Source organism: Trichosurus vulpecula, chromosome 1 (assembly GCF_011100635.1).
Source record: "Trichosurus vulpecula isolate mTriVul1 chromosome 1, mTriVul1.pri, whole genome shotgun sequence".
Taxonomy (NCBI): Eukaryota; Metazoa; Chordata; class Mammalia; order Diprotodontia; family Phalangeridae; genus Trichosurus; species Trichosurus vulpecula.
Window position 1 is genome coordinate 273,614,691 of NC_050573.1, and position 20,870 is coordinate 273,635,560.

Consider the following 20,870-nt stretch of genomic DNA (forward strand, 5'->3'; position numbering starts at 1 on the left):
TTTCATTACTTAGTTCAATAAAGAAAGCCTCCTCTTTGGTCTGGTGACTTTACTGGAAGTTGTTCCAGAATGCTTCCATTGAATCATTTGCTGCAATACTAAAAGGTACCTCCCAAAGCAGCAACTCAGTGGAACCCTAGGATAATCCTAATTACTAAATTTACAATTAGCTTTTGAGAAAGAGAATCCTTAAAAGCACCTTACAATTACCTGAGGATAGCCTCTTGTTTTGCCCTTATTACCAATTTCACAATAAATAAAAAGTTGTATTTTCAACAACCTAGAAAATAAAAATGAAAAGACATCCTATTTCTTTACCCTATTAAGGTGGTTTAGTACATTGTTCTCATGTGCTGCAAAATTCAAAAAAGGACAATTTGTGGAAAAAAAAGATTGTAATTGCTAAGCACTTGATGAACTGTGTCATAATGCTAAATAATTATTTGCTGCCTTTATTCTTCTGTCAAAGTGGGCAAAATCATTTCTTTTTATTGCTTTTTTTAAAATAAGGAAACAAGCCACTGTGACATCCATTTCATTTTAAACTAATGCTTCTATTATTCCATATCTAAATGGAGCTGACATCATCTGCTCTTTAGTGTCCTAAAAGATCTTTAGCTCTCGTCCACTGTTACATGTTTTATGCATTACATGAAATAAAATACCTCAAGATTTTGAAAATATTTATTTTAAAAACAGCAATCAAATTGTCTGTAATCACATTTTCTGCTCCGCTTTGAAAGCTGCATTATTCAATATGCCAGTGGTCTTTTCCATAATGGCGACATATTAGAAATTCATGCTGCTGTAATACAGCTGAATTCACTGATGTACTGCACTCCCTATAGACCTAAAGAAACACTCATGCTTCAGTTTCATGTGTCCCGCACAGCACCTACTGATGTGATGGTTGTCAAAACAGTTGTACAGTGGCCTTTGAATTCAGAGTGTGCCACGACTGTATGCTAAGAAGTGACAATAAATCCGAGCATATACATTATGCTTTGCTTTTGTTGCCAGGGAAAAATAGAGCATTTGGGAAATAAATCCCTCAATTTTATTGCTTTTTAACATCTTTTCCATTTTTAAACTTCAAAACTGGACATTTGAAGCATTCAGAGAAATTGCAATCTCTTTTGTTGCTTTTTCAGTGTAAATTTTCTATAATATGTCGTTAGGAACCATACTCCACAAAAAGCCTTGTTTCTAAATGAAGCCTTTTGGTGATTACCTTCTCAAACTTTGCAACGTTTTCCTTTGTATGAGCGAGGGGTTGTGGCTTGCACAAAGAGCAAGCAATCACTACATGTAGGCCAAGCAACAAGGCTGGGATGACTTTGTACAAGTCTGCATTTCCCTATGGACCAAACCTAGTTAAAGCAAACAATGAATGTGTGTCTGTGTGTGGGGTAAGGCAAATAAATGCCTAAAAACAAATATACAAATTGAAGAACTCAATTTTAGGTTCAAGAGTCAAAGATTTTTCACATAAGCCATGAATAATTAATGGGGATCTTTTTTTTATTCACCTTTCTACAAACCAGCTGAAAGACTTGGAATAAGCCTGTCCTGCCACACATGGGGAAAGCAAAAAATAAAAAAGGCAAACGCTTAATACAAAGCAATAAGAAGCCAGGTCAGTCCCAACTGCGGAATAACAACTATTCCTTCACATGAAATGATCCTTTAAGGACTCTCAGATATCTCATTAGCCTACAAAGCATTTCTGAAAGGCAAGTCATTACAAAGAAATTGAGGAAAGGAAAGTATAGCGGAGTGAGGTTAAGTCACTAGGTGACAAACAGTCAGTCAGTGGGGAAGCCAGAATCAAAGCTTTTGACTTCACTAACCAATGATGTCATTTCCATGGATTCTGCACAGGAAATTCATCAATGAATCATTATGCCTTTTAACAATCAACGCCAATAACTGAAAAAATTTAGAATATGGAAAATGATCTTCCTCTCCTCATCTACCCACCACTAATATTGAGGAAAAATATCTTTTTGAAAGGGGGGGGCTTAGTTTTGACCAGGAGAACTAGACCTAATACATATTTACCGTGCTCTAAATAGCTACCCTGTTTGACAGTCCATCCTCTGCAAAGAGGTTAGGAATGGAATATCTTTCCAATATTGCACCTATAAACCATGTGAAAAACTCAATTTCTTGAATCCCTTAAAGAGGAAGTAGGGCTCTTCAATGATTATGTAACATATGTGGTAGCACAAGCCAGGAGAGAAAAACTTGGGACAATGCTAAAAAGAAGGCTGGTGGGGGAGCAGGGGGGTGCAGGGAAGCATTGAGAAAGTTTGGAAGGAAGGAGAAATATAAGAATGTAGAAACTTTATAGTAGCATATTCACTAAAGCACGTAAATGTAAGACCTTCTATAGGAAACTGTTGTTCTCAGGGTCACGATGTTTGTTTTGATAGATGAAAAGAAATTATTGATGCATTGATTAGCCAAGAGATCAACCAGCAAAATCATATAACCTCGCTTGAGTTTTGCAAGTAGATCTGTTAACGACTTCTGGACTTGGATTCAAAAGATGATCACTTGAATAACGATTTTGCCAAACGACGGATGTTTGATAATTTAAAAATGACTTAATCTTTCTTGGCCTCAGGTTTCTTCATCTGTAAAATGGGAGTAATTATAATGGCATTACCTATCTCAAAGGTTTGCTGTAAATGAAGCATTTGCAATAAGCAGCAAGCATTTATGAAATGCCTACTATGTACAAGTCATTGCTCAATGTGAGGAATACAAGGACAACGATAAAAAGCAGGCCTTGTCTTTAATGACCTTACGTTCAACTATTGAATGGAATACGCAAATGGGTAAGTGAACAGCAGATAATTTGATGACCCAGAGTGCTCCAAAATCTATGGAGGTCAGAAAAGGCTTCTCCATAGGAGTCGATACCTGGGCTGAGTCTCAGAGGAAAGCTAAGGATTCTAAGAGGCAGAGGTGAAGAAGGTATGCATTTCAGGAATGGAGTAATAGCTTTCCAAAGACATCAGGCAGAAAATAGAGTTTGAAATTCAAGGAACAGGGAGGAGCAAAGGAGACAGCATTGTACAGTAGAAAAAATGCAGGATTTCAGATCAGAACACCCAAGTTTAAATCCCAGCTCTCCTATATACTACCCGTACATAGGATTAACCTCTGTCTCATTCTCTCCCCTCAATAATTAGGAGGTTAGATTCAATGAAGTCCCTTCTAACACTAAGTCCATGATGTCATAAAGTGGTTTAATTTGGTGGTAACATAGAACATGGAAGGAAGGAGTATGTAAAACCATCTTAAAAAATTGGAGCCTGAAGAATCTGAATTTTATCCTAGAAGGGCGACACGAGATTTAGGAATGCTAATTTGTCAGTCTGGTGGAGGATGGATTAGGAAGGAATTCATTAGAGAGAAGGTGGGGAGACCACATAGGAGGCTACTGAAATGGAGCAGGTGAGGGACACCAAGAGTCTGAATTGGGGCAGTGGCTATATGAGTGCCGAGAAGGGTAGGGATATGAGAGCTGTTTTGGAAGTGTAATTGACAAGAACTGGCAACTAGATATGGCAGGGTCAGGGACTATGAAGGGTCAAAGATGACTCCAAGGCAGTGGGCTGACTGGGGAGTGACTGAAAGGTTTGTGGTGCTCTCAACAGAAATGGAGAACTCCGTCTTAGAGCATTAAAGAAATGTGAGTCAGTATTATTTGCCGGCACCTTGAACTATGTAATGTTCCATTTACTGATTAGCCTGGATGGGATAAAGGACAAGTATTAGTTGAGGATGAATGAGAGAAATGTTCTGTAAGGATTTATGAAAACTATAGACTCTGTGAATGACTCTATACAGCATGAAATATTGGGCTGACTCTATTTTTCATTTTCTTAATCTGTCTGTTTAGCATTATTTAGGAAAAGCCCATGATAGTGAATCTGTGGCATTTATGTTTTTTTTGTGAGTGATGACGGGCAGTCCCTTCTCTAAAATGAAACCATTTTCTAAGGCAAATCTCAGGAAAAATATACACATTTGAATTAGGCTAAAAATACTTAATTATGCTGCATTGATTAAAAACCTGAGAAGATATAAATGTAATGCTGTCAAAATCTAGGGGGACTTCTTTATTAACAGTGGTGATGCTGCTCTTTAATCCAATTAAAGTTATTTGCCCTTATACACAAATCCACGTAGGCTATATTCTATATTCAACTAGCCATTTACAGTCAGAGCTTATGGAAAGGACATTATTTCATGCTCTGCATGGTGGCTTTGAGGAGTTTTTGCTCATATCGTGTGTGAGCTTTTGAGAGGAGATTTGAAAGGGAAATACCAGGTTTCTTCCAGGCCCCTTTCACTGTTTAATTTCATCAGCTTTTAGTTCAGTGTTTGCATAAGCAGTTTGGTCAGAAATTGTGAGCTATTCACCAGTGTCTCAGCTATTGGCAGGCAAGTCACTGTAGCTCAATAGCTAAATTTTTTTGGATCACATCAGTCGTGAGTACCAGTAAAAGGTCCAAAGACTTAGAATTAATTTGAGTAAATTCTCCTCAAGAAGAGTGGCTTGAAAATGCTTTTGAAAAATCTCTTATTTCCAAAGTACTTTTCAAAGCAAATAATCCCTTAAAGACTTATAAACTTCCAAGGTGTGAAAATGGAAGGTCATCTACCTTGACATTCGTATTCTTTTGGGAACTGAGGTAAATGTGAAAATAAGTTAGCTACATATTGTCCGTCTCCTTTCCTACAGTCATCAAATCTAGTATAGACTTCCAAGGCCTCTTAAACACCTCCAAGAAGCTCCTCTCTACCATTGATAAAAAGAAAGTTCTCATATACACCAAAATATTTTAAAGAGCATCTTTTGTGATAGCAAAGAATTGAAAACAAAGTAAACGTCCATCAACTGAAGAATAGCTAAACAAATCGTGTTACATGAATGCAATGGATTATGCCTGGGCCATAGGAAACAAAGAATACGATGAATACAGAGAAACATGGAAATTGTTACATGAATTGATATAGAGTGAAGTAAGCAGGGCCAAGAAAACAAAAGTACACAATGACTACAACAATAGAAATGGAAAAGACAATTGCCAAACAATCAAAAATGAATGTTTTGAATTACAAAGGACAAATTACAAAGAACAAACACGACTCCAAAGAAGAGATATCAGAAGATACCCTCCCCCCTACCCTTTTGAAGAGGTAGGGGGTCCACAGGTATGAAACATTGTACACACATTCAGACTATTTTAATGTATTGATCAGTTTTACTGATTTTTTTATCAAAAATATTTATTAAATGAAATGGCTTTCTGGGAGGGAGAAGAATACTGGAGAAAATCTGATGATGCAAAAATAAGTTGAACAAAAAGTTATTTTTAAAAAAGAACCTTTCCTTCCTCCTGACTGCTTCCTTCTCTGAATTCTTGTCATATTTGTGTTCTTGCTAGCTAATAAAATGGTGTCTTTTATTTCCAATTGATTCTTGCATTATTTTTGCCTATTTAACAAGATTACAAGCTCTTTGAGGCAGGGGCCATATCTTACTAATAGTTAATAATAATAGCAAACATTTATATAGCCTTTACTATGTGTCACATACTATGCTAAGCACTTTACAATTATTATTTTATTTGATCTTTATGATGATCCTGGGAAGTAAGTGTTATTATTATCCTAATTTTACAGATGAAGAAACTGAGGCCAACAGAAGTAAAATGACTTGCCCAGAGTCACACAGTTAGTAAGGATCTGAGGCTAGATTTGAGCTCAGGTCTTCCTGACTCCAGGCCTGGCACTCTATCCACTGGGCCATTTAGCTGTCTCTAGGTAGCTATTAGCATTTCTTCAATAAGTCCTTCAGAACCTGTAGACTTTCAGTAATTGACAAGTCTGTATCACAGGTATACTTGGATTAAGGACAAGACATAAAGAAGAACCTTCTAAAAGGAATGTTGGTAGGTAGAAGAGAACTCCTTATTCACTAACTTTCTTTGTTAGATTCCTATCGAACTTTAACAGTGTATTTTTGCTGCATGTAATTAGCAAAAAGCTTGTACTTCAGCCTTGGCAAAGATCTCAATGTAATATAGGTTTTTTCATCCTTGTATCATAAGCTAAAGTGATTTTGGAATTTCACTAAAAGCCCAAGCCTATCGATACCAGACCACACCATCATAGATCAGAAAAATGAATTCAATATAGAGGGTTGAATATGTGCCATCAGCTAGAACACTCCAAGACATAGCCAAACAGAACTGTCTGGCAGGGAAGGCCTCTTGGTACCATTCCATAGGATGTTCTTTCATTAGGCAGAGTAGGTATCCACCTGTGTATTAGAAGTTCAGGTAGACTAGCCAGGACATTTTGTTTCCCAGAATATTATTTCTACCCACTATCCCTGTATTGAAAAATTGTAAAATCTGAGATTTGTTTTTCAACCTTAGGCAAAATGGAACTTTGTTCCTTGGGAAAAAAATATTAAATTCTTGGAAGAAATAGCACTTAGTCATCATTTACATTTTAGTATGAATTAGTTTATAAGAGCTTTCACTGACAGCAGAATTTTGAGATGGGATATGTTGTGAACTCTAGGATAATTTAATATACTGTTTGAAGTATTATGTAAGCATATACTGCTTACAGCATGATTAAAGAATTTTTAGTGTGAACTTCTTGGATAAATGGTATCAAACTCAAATAGAAACAGTTTCCTGCTGGCTGCATATTGACTTAGAAATTCACAAATTTAACATTATTTATGTTGTATTGTATTTTTATATATTTTGTTAAACACTTATCAATTACATTTTAATCTGATCCAGAAAGTGAATTTGCCACTTCTGTCTTGGACCACTAAATGGTAACCACTACTTTAGTGGAAAGAAAACAGAAGACCTTGATTCGATTCCAGGATCTATCATTTGTCACTTATGTGACTTTAAGAGAGTCATTTACATATGTCTTGTGCCTCAATGTCCTTATATGTAAAATGGAAATAATGACGAAGAAGATGATGATAGTAGTAATGCTAGCATCACTTATACTCCAGAGATGTTATGAGGACTTAATGAGGAAATGTTGAAAAAGCAGTGACTTTGGAGTGAGGGGATCTTGGTTTGAATCCCAGCCTTGTCACTATTTGTGTGACCTTAAACGAGTCACTTTATGTTTCTCATCCTTCATTTCATCATGTATAAAATGAAGAGGGTGGACTATATGGCCTCTTAGGGCCCCTTGTAGCTCTAGATATATGACCCTATCATGATGCAAATGAAAATAATAGTAAAGGACACCAGAATTTAGATTAAATGCTATTCCAGGCTTAGTTTCAGAAAATCATTTATGAAATACACTTTTCTTCTCTTGGTAGAGCAGCAGTAAATTATGGTTACTGAATGTTGAATATACTGTCAGATGTAGTCATGGTGTTGGCTGGTTTTACTTACCTCTCCTTTTAAGGCTTTTTTGGAAGTTATAGAAAATAACTGTAGTATTAAAAAAATCATCAAATTTTTTTAATGAGAACATATAATATAACTAAAGTTATCTGTAAACTATAAAACATATAAGTGTCAATTGTGATTATTGTTTTTAAATTCTTGGAAATTTTAGGAGAATATCAAGTTGTCAATATGAAGGAATTCAAATGAATGTAAATGAGAAGAAAAAATTAATTTTGTGACTTAGAAATAAATGACTCATTGCCCCCTAGGTCATGTGATAGAAGGGAAAGTGAGCATTTCCAGGAAAAAGATTTTATATAATATCCCTTTCTCTCACTCACATGGTTATAAAGGAACCTGTTTTCTTTGATGGTTTGTAAACTCTTCCTGAAGGTGGTAATTCCTCAAAGGAGTTCCACTCATGTTTGAAAAATGGCAGTATCAAAGGAATAATTAAACTATCTTCAAAACATTTAAGTTTTAGTTTGTTCTTTTTTTAAAGTCTCATTATGTACTACTCATTCTCCTACGCAGGGTTTCCTGAGCGGAAATAATCTGTCAGAGGCGGTGCACTGATATTGACAGTCTTTATAGGTAATGCCATACACCCTTCTGCCATATCAGTTTGGATAAAATTAAAATTGCATATGATTCCATGTACAACCATGGAGAAAAGCTATAGTCTATGTTTAGTCAGTCAGTAAACATTTATTAAGCAACTGCTACATGCCAGATAGTGTACTAAAGCATAAAAGATACAAAAAAATCTATTGTCTAAAAGACTTAATTTCAGCTTCGAATAGAAATCCATTGAAACATCTTTTCATATCCATATCAGAAAAACTGACTGAAAACTCTACTTCCTTAGTTAAGACTAGATAATCAAGTAATCCATCTCACAGTCAAAATGCATTAATGATTCTGGTAATAAAAATGTTGCCTAGAAGAGTTATTGTGCTTAAAATTAACAAGTTAATCAATCAGATCATCCTGACTATAATAGCATATTCAGATAGATTCATAGATAGCTCCACAGATAAATTTTAAAAATGGATTGTTGTCATAAAAGAGAAAGGTATCTAGAGACAAGTTGCAGACATCTGTGGTCCTTCACGCTCAACTACTGTATTACTCAAAGGAAGACAAAAAGCAAGCATTCTTATCAAATTAGTGGGTAACACAAAGCTTGTAGAGATAGTTCGCACATTGGATAGCAGAATAAAGATAAAAACTACCTCAACAGACTGGAATGGTGGACCAAAGGTTAAAAAGATGAGTTTTAATAAAGATAATTTTAAAACTCTCCATTTAGGTTAAAAAAAATCAATTAAATGAGTACAGGGTAGGAGAGACCTGGGTGAATAGGGGGTCTGTGTGAAAGTACATTTGGCAATATGAGCTAACATTGCTTTTAAAAAAATAATGCAATCTTGATCTGCGTAGGAAAAAAACAAATAAAAAACCATCATATCCAGATCAAAGGAGATATAATTAATTGTGCCACCATGCTTGGTGCTAGTCAGATTTAGTCAAACTAGTGTTATTTGGAACCTCTAGAATATTATGTTCAGAATGATACGATACATTTTAGGCATGAAGCGTAACACATGGCAAACTGGACTGTATCCAGTAGAGATGACCAGCATGATAAGAGATTTGGAAACCATGTTCTAAGGAACAGCCACAGGAATTAGTGATATTTGGGGTATGGCACCTTTCTTCAAATATTTGAAGGTCTATCTGGTGGAAATGAGATTAGAATTATTCTTTATAACTCCTGGCTTCAGAGGGCAGAACTAGGACCAATGAATAAATTATAGACACATTTTTTGGTTTAGCATAAGAAAGAAAGTTCTAACATCTATAACTAACCAATAGCAGAATGGACTATATTCAAAAGTAGTGACATATCCTGTTAAAGAACATATTCAAATAAAGGGTGAATGACCACTTGTCAGAGTTGTTGTTGCAAGGATTAATTATACTGTTAATTAGGATATCGGACTAGAGGATGCTAAGTTCTCTTCCACCTCTAGGATTATAAGGTTCTATGATAATAAGTTCATCAATCCTGTATTTAGGATTTCTCATACTTATATGAACATTTGAAATAAATAAGTGATGATTTCACTTCAACTTTTAATATAGATGAAAATCACTTTAGCATTTTGCAGAATATAGTACAGAAATGCAGGTCATGTGGCGAACATTTTAAGCGGTTGTCGGTAATTCGGTTTTCATAACACTGTTTTATGATCATTTTAAAAGTTTTGCTCATTAAATCCAGCTCACCACTACCTCCCTCCATATTGCCCAAACAGGTAAAGGTTCTTACCACAGAAATGGAGTTTGAAAGCAGTGTTCCATCTTGGCCCAGCATGTTGGATACAGTAATTTCAGGTAGGTTCATATTTTGTGGATGGAATGGAAGCAGCCCATTATGATTCATTGGGTGACAAAGAGGGTGGTAACCAGACTCTACCTCATTCAGGTGCACCAGTGAATGGTCAGGTAGTGAAGGGGGTGTAATTGGAGGAATGTTAAAGTCTTCGCTTTCAAGACTTGGGCCAGGGTAAGACTGTGAAATGAAAATAAGAATACTGTTGAAAATCATCACACACACATGAGCATGCCCTCATATAACCTGCTTATGTTACTTCAGGCAGTAGTATCAATTTAGCAAACGGAATATTTCAAACAGTCATAGATTCTCCTGTTGCAGTTTGGCTATTATGCATGGAGAGAAAGTGCCTCAGAGGCATAAGCCTGTCTGGTATGCACATACCCTCCATTAGGCAGGGTGGTTTTTTTCTCCAAAAAAGGCTTAAATCAAACAGATTTCAAGGGTCCCATTAAAATTTTCCAGAGTCTTAATCTAGCTGAATACCTTTTTCATGGGAATTGTGGGGAAGGCAGGCAATTTATAAAATTAATATTTGATCAAATGTGCTTCATAGGGATCCCTACAGCTCAGATCATGGGCTATAATAAAATGAATTCCAGAAACTTTTAAGTTTTGAAAAAAAAAACCCATACGCTCACCTTTCTACTAGAGAAAACAAACAATAACAATAAAGAAGTTACTTGTGAATATTGTGGTACAGCAGCTTCATTGAAAGTATGATAAACAAAACCAAAAATAAACAAAACAGAAAGTGTCACAATTGAAATGAAGATAAACTGAGGCACAAGTTGCAATATAATCAATTTATTAACAAGGCACACATTTAGCAATATACAGGGTCTAGCCTCCTCAGCAAACTAAGACTCCAAATGAGAGCTAATGGATCATGGACAAAAGGAAGATTGTCCAAAAAAAAAGAAGGCAACATCATAGATGGGGAAGACAAGATGATTGGTTACAATGTTAGGTGCATCATAGACATGAGGAACAATATGACTGGTTGGAAATCAGGGATTCAGGGATAGCCACAACCTCTCCTTCCATCTTGCTAGGAATTTCTAATTGATTAGTCCTCCTACAAGAATAACTAATGGTACACATAGAGATAACAGATTTCCTTTAATTGTACAAGGACAACTAGTGGCATAGAGATAACAGGTTTCTTTTAATTAAAGTGATTTATAGGAAAACTGAACTTTTAAACTTAGAGAGGAAGAAACTGAACTTCTGAACCCATGAACTTTCAAACTTAATTCAAAGACAAAGAAATATGACTTAGGCAATTGTACAAAATGGTGGCAGAGATACAGAATAGACTCAATTACAAAATGGAACAAATTTTTATTTTCTCAATAGGAAGGCCTATTTTTAGCTATAAATTCAAAGGGAGATAGTTTTCTTGGTTTCAGACTATTAACATTAATTTCTATGAGTTATTTTCCTTGGGAATCAAATCAAAACTAAATATTGCAGTTACCTAAATTCATTGTACTGATTTTGTAAAATAGTAATAATGCAAATTAAACAGTAGGAATTAATCAGTGAAATAACAACTATTGATATTTATGCTTTCCCCTGGAAGGCATCATTGGAGAAAACTATGGGAATGGAAGAGTATTTGGGAGATTCTAGCTCAAAAAGGGAAAATGGCAATATTCAAAGAGAATTAAGAAAAATCATATGATAAGAAGAGCATACGAGACAATACCGATGAACATATCTGTGGACAAACATGTTTACTTGGAGCAGGTGGTATTATGAGACAATCTCAGTCCCAATATTTTCATGCATCCCGTTATTTGACTTGAGAGAAGCTTTACAGTCTTCAGGATCACCAGTAACAAGGTTTACCTTGTATAATGTAACACAACACTGCATGCTGAGATAGGCAAGATTTTCAATGGTCATGTAGGAGGGCAGCCAAAAAGTGAAAGCCAAAGACAGTAGTTAGAAGGTAGTCATTGGGAGCTCTGCCATCAAGCTTCATGCAATTGCATCCAAGAGCTTGGGGTTATTTTCTCCAGATGGTATCTATTTGTCTAACAGAAAGAAAATCTTTGAATTACACTTGCTAAATGTTTTACAAGTTCTGATATATTTATTTAGGTGCCTCTAGAAGACATGATTAAATGAAGAGCTACTAGTAACATCTGGAACCGAAGCAGGTCCTGAAGAGCAAGAAGTGTGTGGCGGGGAGGAGGAAGGGAGGGAGGAAGCGAGGAGGGAGGGAGAGGGGGATAGAGAGAGAGAGAGAGAGAGAGAGAAGAGAGACAGAGAGAGACAGAGACAGACAGAGAGACAGAGAGAGAGGAAGAGAAAGAGAAAGAGAGAGACAGAGAATGTGTGTAATAGGAGATTGGAGAGAGTTTGGAGGAGGGAATAAAGGAGAAGCTTAATTCAGCTTTGCAGATAGAATCTTAAAATGTAAAAACCAGGAAATGACCAGATGTAATGTTTTCACTATTTCTTAGTTATTTCAAAAGCTTAGAGTGCATGTCATTAATTTGAGGAAATACACTGTTAGTGATATGTATAATTTTAAATTTAATTCTTACTTGTCATCAGCCAGATTACCTTCAGGCTCTGGGTTTCTAAGCTTGTACTAATTTTCAGGGCTGCTTTGGGCTTTGGTGTGGTTTTAACATGAGCAGTGGCACGAAGGGTGGTCTAATAGAGGGGAAGTAGATGTTCTCTTTTTGCAAAGGGGGAATTTTACATAGAACATGTAATTGTTCTATACTGCAGGAGTATCTGAGTCTTCTCCCAGCACTGCCCTCTCCGTCAATTTTTATATTTATGTGGAATGGCTATGTTAATATTTGGGCTTCTTATCTTTGAATCATAGACTTTTAAAGTTGAAAGGGTTGACCTCAGAGGTCATCTAGTCCTACCTGAAGCATGGATCCTCTCTTATCAAAGTGGCAAGTTTTGGATTTCATGATGTTTACCTTTAAGTAGCTATGGGGAAAATAGAGGTTACCATTTGATCCTTCACTGAATGAGGCAGAAGCGGTATAATAACAAGGGGGAAATAAAGTTCTGGTTTTAACAAGAGATACTTAAACCTATGAAAATACTCAATGATACTCTCTCTAGTGTATGGTATCTTTCTGTAATAGAATTTCCCTGGTAGTTAGGTTTTAATTTGTGGTGTTTCAAAGGGAGGTTTAATTGGTATCACTTTACATTCAGTGATAACAATTGTACTGCAATTTAACTCAGCTACATGGTTATTTTCATGTAATTACACATTAACTTCATTTAACCCATGTAATTACATACCAGAACCGCAGATTCCACAACTTAACCAGAAATGGGTAGTTAGAGTGATCATTAAATATAACTGTACAAGGTTACTAAGCAGCTTCTACTTGTGACAAAGAAAATTTTTTGAAAATCATGATAGAGGTATTTGGTACAAGCCTGTTATGGTGTAATTGGAGCCATGTAATCATATAGTGGCATTTAAATCTAGATGTACCAATACTGACAAAGAACTAACTATGGTGTCAGATTAACTTTACTGGAAATCTTTATATGTGTGTGGAAATGAATTAGAAAATCCATAAAAAATTTCTTTGCAAGACACATCTCTCCTTTGATAAAGGGTTTATGAAAATAACAGTGCCAAGTTCCATGTTAACTACATTTTGCTGGTTTTTTAGGAAACACAAATCACAGATTTAGAGTTAAAAAAGATGTTAAAGACAATCCAGTCTGATTCCTTATACTACTGATGAAGATACTGAGGTCACACTCAGTCACAAGTAAATAGATAAGCTAGGATTCAAACAAGTTTTCAGGCTCCGAATAGAATGTTCTTTCCACTAGATCAAATTTCTTCTATACATCTCAAAGTCATAATGATCATCACAATACTCTGAGGATTACAAATTGGTTAAAAGGATGATTAAGGACATTTCACATAATGTCCCTTTTCCTTTTACATAAGATTGACTAAGCGTCTTTTATTCCCAGAACATTTGAATTTGCCAGGTGACACCAAGATGCTATTTGTTGATATTCGAAGGCATAGGCAACCAACCAAATGCATCAAGTGAGAGATGATTAGTCTATAGGAAGCATTAAGAACTACAGGGTTATTTGACATCTGATACTTCACTTTGGTACCCCATTGTGGCTGCTGCTGGCCTATAGTACAATGTGCAGCCTGCGCTATGTTCCATGACTCTGGGGGAAGGACATTCCCATTAGAACCATTGTGAAATCACAAAAGAAGATCCCTTTTGTCTTTCAATTTCTTTTTTCATGATTGCTATTGGAGAATGGAAACAAAAACAACAATAACAGATAGCTCACATTTATATGGCACTTCATGGTTTTTAAAGCACTTTCTTCGCTACAACTTTGTGAGGTAAGAAGTGTAAGAATGATAATCCTCATTTTGCAAAAAGACTAAAAGACTTGCCCAGCTAGAAATTTCAGAACTAGAACTTGAATCAAAGTCTTATGAGGAGGTGGAGAGTTTCTGTGTAGTTCATAACTTCAGGATTTTTTCTCTACATCTAGAACTCTTGAACAGGGTGTCTGAGAAATCTTTGGAGTGAGGGAGTGAAAGGGAGGAGAGTGTTTATACAGGCAAAATGATGATGATATCCTACCTACTAGGGCTGCTGAAGTTCAAGGCAGCCAATTTTGTGCAGATGATAGTGATAAAAAAAATTTATTAAGTGTGTACTCTGTGCCAAGCACTGTGCTAAGTGTGGGGATACAAAGGCAAAAGAAAGTTCCTGCCTTCAATAAGCTTACAATCTAACAGGCATGGCCATATGCGTAGAGTCTTTAGAGATGAAGTCAGGTCACAGGAGCAAGCAAAAACTGGAGGGCAGACCTCAAAGGAGCAGCCAGCATGGAAGGGCTGGAGCACTGGCAAATGAGATCAAGTTCCGAGAAACCTCAACCAGAGAACAGAACTGTGGACAGCCAATGGGAGTGATAGTCTTTCTGATTTGAAGCTTTTATCTTTTCATCTGAAGTAATAAGGAGTTTGAAGGACCATTACCATGTTAGCACAAGTTGTGTATGCTATTGGGCCAAGTCAGGTCATCATACCTGGACTCAAGTACCTGAGGCATACAGAAAAATATGCAAAATCTTTTCCATTTTATGTAAAAAAATCATCTTTTTTATCTTTAGCGATCACCTTTATCTCTCAGTTCAGATTCTCCCCCTAGACATAGTTATGTAAAGTATCTACTTTTTATAAATGTGTTTAGGGGGAGAATTTTCCTTAACCATATTCTTCTGTAATTTTTTTTCTGGTAAATCCTTTTTCTGGTAACTCCTTTAATATTTGGTCTCTCCATTTTAAGCTAATTGTGCTATACACAGTGTAATGACAATTTAGATTTGAAAATCTTTCCCATCCACTAATAGGCCATGTGACCTGCATACCAGAGGAAGCCTAAGTTACATGTGATGGAAGGAGCTTGCTGAGAGGAAGAGGAAAGTGTGTCACAGGAAATGCTGAGAGAGAGCAGTTAGAGCTGAGGGAGAGAGCAGATATGGCTATGCTGTGAGTGTGTTTGTGGCAAGGCCCCAGCAGGGGGCAGAAGGTTATGAGATGGTGAGGCTCCATGCTATGATATTGTGTTTTAAATTCCTTGCTGTTATGATAAAGTAGGCTTACTGGTTTTGGGAGTTGCTTGCTGCTTGGATGGGTTGGACTTATGGTTATGGGATTTGGTTATCTGGTGTCTGAATAAATGTTTTACTCCTTCTACCTTCTATACAGAGAGTCTCTTATATTTTGTAATACAGAACTATATAGGCACATTCACAATTATCGTCGATGTTGTGTTTATTGCCTTGCTAATACACAGAGTAAGATGGTGATCTAAACCTAATTTCAGCTAAATGGCATTCCAGCTTTCCCATTGATTCTTGTCAAACTGGAAATATGTCACCAAATATAGCATAATTTGAGGTTTAGAAGTGCTATTTTATCTTCTTTCCTACTTTTCCCCATTTCTTCCCTTCAAATTCTAGATCTTTTGTTGCTCCAAATGAATTTGGTTACTATTTTAACTAACTTTTTAAATTAATCTTTTGTTAGTTTAATTGGTATTGTGCTAAATATATAATTTAGGTAGTATCATTTTCATTATCTTGGCTCTATCCAATCATGAGCAATGAATATCTCTCCAATTTCTTAAACTCCTCATTATTTTTTTTGAGCGACATTTTGTAATTGTATTAAAACAAACCTTTCATATGCCTTGGTGGAATTATACCCAGATATCTGATGCAATTTGTAGTTATTCTGTAGTTTCTATTATTTCCTCCTGGATGTTGTTTCTATTTCCCCTGCCCTCTCCCATCCCCCCCAAAAGAGGAATACACAGAAGTCTTCAAACAATAGGTGGGGAAGCTTAACTTTAATTCCTGGAAAAATTCTATAGCTTATTATCCAAGGAGTGGTTTGTAAATACTTAGAAAGGGAAAAGTGATCATTATAAACTATCATAGGTTCATGAAGAACACATTATATTAGACCAATTCATTTTGCAAAAGGGTCACCCGAATGGTATATTGTGAAAGTTCCAAACCCATAATATACCTGTATAACCTGTCTTTGTGGGCAAGACGAAAGTATATAGGCTGAATAAAAGTAGAACTGTGAATCTGGAACTTGTTGAACAATCAGACACAAAGAGTAGTGGCAAGCCAGAGCTCTTGTCCTTGACCCTGTACTGTTCAATACTTGTTGATGATTCGGACAAAGGTATAGATGGTATTTTTTTCACATTTCTGGATGACAGGAAATCACTATTGTCCCTACTACCACCAGGCACAACTACTATACACTGTTTCTCTATGTATTAAACTCGCATTTGAAAATTTACACCTTTACTGAGTTTTGTAAACAAGTGTATTTTTCTTTAGCTGGATGTATATTATCTATTTATTGGTTTGCTGACCATTATAAAGCAAGATTGCATTTTAGGGTTATAAATGACAATGTTAACTTCATGAATTTATCAAAATGTGAGTAATGATGGAAGATCCTGGCTTTATTGAAGAAAAGTTATAAAGACAAGGTTAATACAAGGTCCAGAATCCCAAAGTTGGAAAGACTGTTAGCCCTCCAAGAAACTGGAATGCAGGCTAATGACAATTTAAATATGACTTATAAAATATATCTTCCAAATTGTCACATAACTATTATGTGTGTGAGGAGGGATTTGAGTCCAGGTCTTCCTTTCTCCAACTGTACTACATTATCTACTAGGAAATACATTGAATATCAGAATGTGGATGACAAAAGATTTTAACAGGTTTTAAAAAATGACTGAATCTAAAGAAATGAAGTTTAATAGAAATAAAATGCAAAAATTACATTTGGGTTAAAAAAAATCAAATGCACAAATATAGTTAGAGAGAAATGTGGCTAGACAAGAATTCATGTGGAAAAGATCTGAAGGCATTAGTGGTCCATATGCTAGCTAACTATAACTCAAGAATGTGAAGTGGCAGCCCCCAAACTATGAGATTTTAGGGTACATTAGAAGCAGTAAGTCCAGAATGTGGGAGATTAGAGGTCTGCTACACTAGAGGCTGCCCTGGCTAGATCACATCTGTGTTACGGTTTTAGTTCTAAGTACCACAATTTAGAATGGCTCCTGATGCATTTAAACAAGTCTGGAAAACCAAATACATTCAGCATATAATTTGAATTTTAGGAATCTCTTGTTAAAGTCTCTCATGTTGTCACTATTAGCACAGTGGAAAGATCTGAGTTGTCACAGATCAATGAGAATGATCTAGATCTATAGTCATGAATTAATCAGGATAAATTTTAACATGAAATTAGGTCTCTTGTGGGAAACACCAGGGATCTGTGTTTGGCCTTGTACTACTTAATATTTTTATTTCCAAAAAATGTGTGTGTGTGTATGTATATATATTCACATACATACATATGTATATATATATATATATATGTACATACATATATAACTTTCTGAAATTTGCAGATGACACAAAGTTGAAAGAGATAGTACAGCTAACATGTTGTGCAGTCAGGATGTGACAAGTTAGAGTCCTGAGCAGAATCTAATAAAATGGCATTCAATAGAGATAAATGCAAAATTTTGCACAAGTTCAAAAAATCAATTTCATAAGTACCACAGAATAGGAGATGCATGGTTAGATAGCAATTTTGGGGGACAAGATTTTGGGGATTTGAGTGGACTGCAAACTTTATATGAATTCTCTATGAGGGGATATGAATCGATGAAAGTCATCCTTAAGTATTTGAAGGGCTATCATGTGAAGGAGACTGGACTTGTTTAGCTTGATCCTGGAATGCTGAACCATGACACTAGAGAAAAGGGATGGGTGTTGTCTAAAGCAGATTTTGGTTTGGTGTAAGGAAAAAATCTACCACTCAGAGCTGTTGAAAAATAGAATGGGCTGCCCTGGCATGGTAGGTATTCTCTTACTGGGAGCTTTCATGCAGTGGCTTAATGATCATTTATTAGAGATATTTTTAGCAAAATTCTGGATCCTATGGTCTACTCCCCTTTCTTGCTGCCATAGTTTTAGTGGAATGAGATCAAATTCTGCAAATTAACAATAAAAAGAGACTAGAAAGTTTTGTATGCAGGGAATTGGGACAGGGTTCTATACTGAGTGTTGATAAATACAGATTACTGAAGTTACCACTTAGGGCTAGTTTGGATTGTTCTGTGTTGTATCTTCTCCAGCATATGTTTGATTCCCTGTGTTGGTTTGTGTAACTCAGTGGTGAATTCAACCATGAGTGATCCTTTCCTGGTAGCTTGGTGCAAACAAGAATAACAATTTATTAATTTGTAATAAAAAAACTATACTTAAAAGGGAGTGTTATGTAGTGGACAGAAGGCTAGGCCTAGAATTAGGAGAACCTAAATTTGACTCTTACCTCAGACAATTATTAGCCGTTCAACCCTGGGCAAACCATTAAACTTTTCTGGGCCTCAGTTTTGTCATCTATAAAACTGGGGTGTGGGGTGGGGGCTGATTTTGCTGAGTTTTAAGGCCTCTTCTAGCTATTATCTATGATCCATGGTCTTCTTAGTGCCCTAGGCAACTTGCAAAGATTAAAAAATACAGAGATTTACTATGTACCTATCATCCCCAAAGGAAAAAAATTATGTGTTTTTTTTAAAAAAACAAAGTCAAATCAAATCATCAATTTGATTATGCAACAAATTACCTTCCTGTTCCCTGACAAGACCTCCCCTCCTTAGGAAGATCATGATGAAGAAACCCTATTAATGATCCAGTCATTCTGGTGAGAATGGAATTCAGAGACCATGGGGTTAGTGATCTTTTCTTTTGAGTTAGATTAGTTCGTGATTGATCACCTTGCCCCAGTCTAGGGCAGGATATCTGTCTTGAAAACCATACTTGTGTAAACTAAACATTCTCCTTGAGATGTTATCTACTGACTATGGATACATTACCTATGTCCTTGTTGCAAGACACCAATTTCACAAACTATCTAATTTTCATCAATTCATCTCATTTATTTAAGGTCTCATTTCTGCCATCATTTCACTTCCACATTCTTAACCATGTTCAAAGCCAATATTTTACATATCTCATTCCTGAGTTTGGTGTTTCCCTTATTTCTCTGTACAATTCACATTCTCTTTTGCTATAGGTATGCTGATATATGTGGAAGTGGAATGCTAATTTATGCAGGCTTTCCTTTTGACTACAGATACTTCTCATTTTCACATGTGTCAAGGATAGAGTACTAATTTTTGCTGACCAGAATCAAAGAAGAGGAAATTCTTCTTAACCTTTCCTTTCTTCTTTTTCTACATGATTCTTTGCATCTGTAAGCCTCTGCCCACCCAGAACAATCAGAATACAGAATATTATCTTTGATGACAGGAAGCCTTATTATCAAAAAGTCAGACTTCACAAAATGTTAGAGCTGAAAGGCACCTTAATCTAGTCCACTCCCTCATTTTACTAATATCAATGTATGGAGGGCCTGAGAAGTTAAGCTTCTAGGTCAAGGTCACAGGGGTAGTAATAAGTAGAACCAAGATTCAATTCCAAGACCTCTTATTCCAAAAATCCAACACTATTTCTGCTATATCACATGGCTTTTCATATACGGCAAATTTACCTCTGTGAGTGTACACATAATCATGAATAAATTTAATTTACTATAAATTTAGCTATCGTTTTAAAATGTTTTTCATTATGAAAAGAAAAATGCATTACCATTACATTATGCCTTAATTTTTAATATCTAACATACATCCTTAAAACCAAGAGTAAGTAAATGTCATTTAAAAAGATTTCATCTTTTTTAGATGCTCTTTTTCCACAGTTCAAATAATTAATTCAAAATAAAAATGAAGGAAAGAGGTCATTAGAATATAAAAATAAATGGACTCTGTATACATTCTGAAATTACAATAATATAGGAAAGTGTCCCTCCCATGTTTCTCCAAGAGTTTAAAAAAGATCAGTATTATCTCTCATTTTTTTCCCCCAAGGGTGGATGGGGACCTTCAGAAGTAAGTATTTTTCAGCTTCTTTTGTCTCTGCATGAACCAAGTTTGATAGCTTGAGACTATAATGTATTACTGTGGCAACCTTCGGTCTGTTACATAAATCATCTGAACATTCAGCAAGAACTGTCCAACAGTGCCATTCATGTGCTCAAGCCAATGATCCTGCAAACAATTTTTTTGTCTTTCTTCACATGTTAGACAATGGCAATAAATCACATTCATTTATAAAAACATACAATGTACTAATTTATCAAGCAACAGTTATCAAAATATATGATTGTGGAAGGTACAACTTTTGTTTCGTTGTGTACATCAATTTTTCTTTCTCAGGTTAGGGAAAGGGCAATGCCTCAAGAAACCATTAATTTTCTGACATGACATTCATTTACTCAATAGATATTTACCCGGAGCCTACTGTGTGCATGGCCATGTGTGGAAAAAGTAAAATTGTAAAAGGGGAAATTC

The 20,870-nt window shown here is 35.7% G+C and overlaps 1 protein-coding gene across 1 annotated transcript in view; it reads right to left on the reverse strand.

Annotated features, from left to right (window-relative positions):
* The window catches only part of TOX (thymocyte selection associated high mobility group box), a 381,802-nt gene that overhangs the window by 171,917 nt on the left and 189,015 nt on the right, over positions 1-20,870 (reverse strand). The window contains exon 3 of the mRNA XM_036741561.1: positions 9,796-10,038. Within this exon, the coding sequence (XP_036597456.1) occupies positions 9,796-10,038 (243 nt within the window). The remainder of the gene's footprint in view (positions 1-9,795; positions 10,039-20,870) is intronic.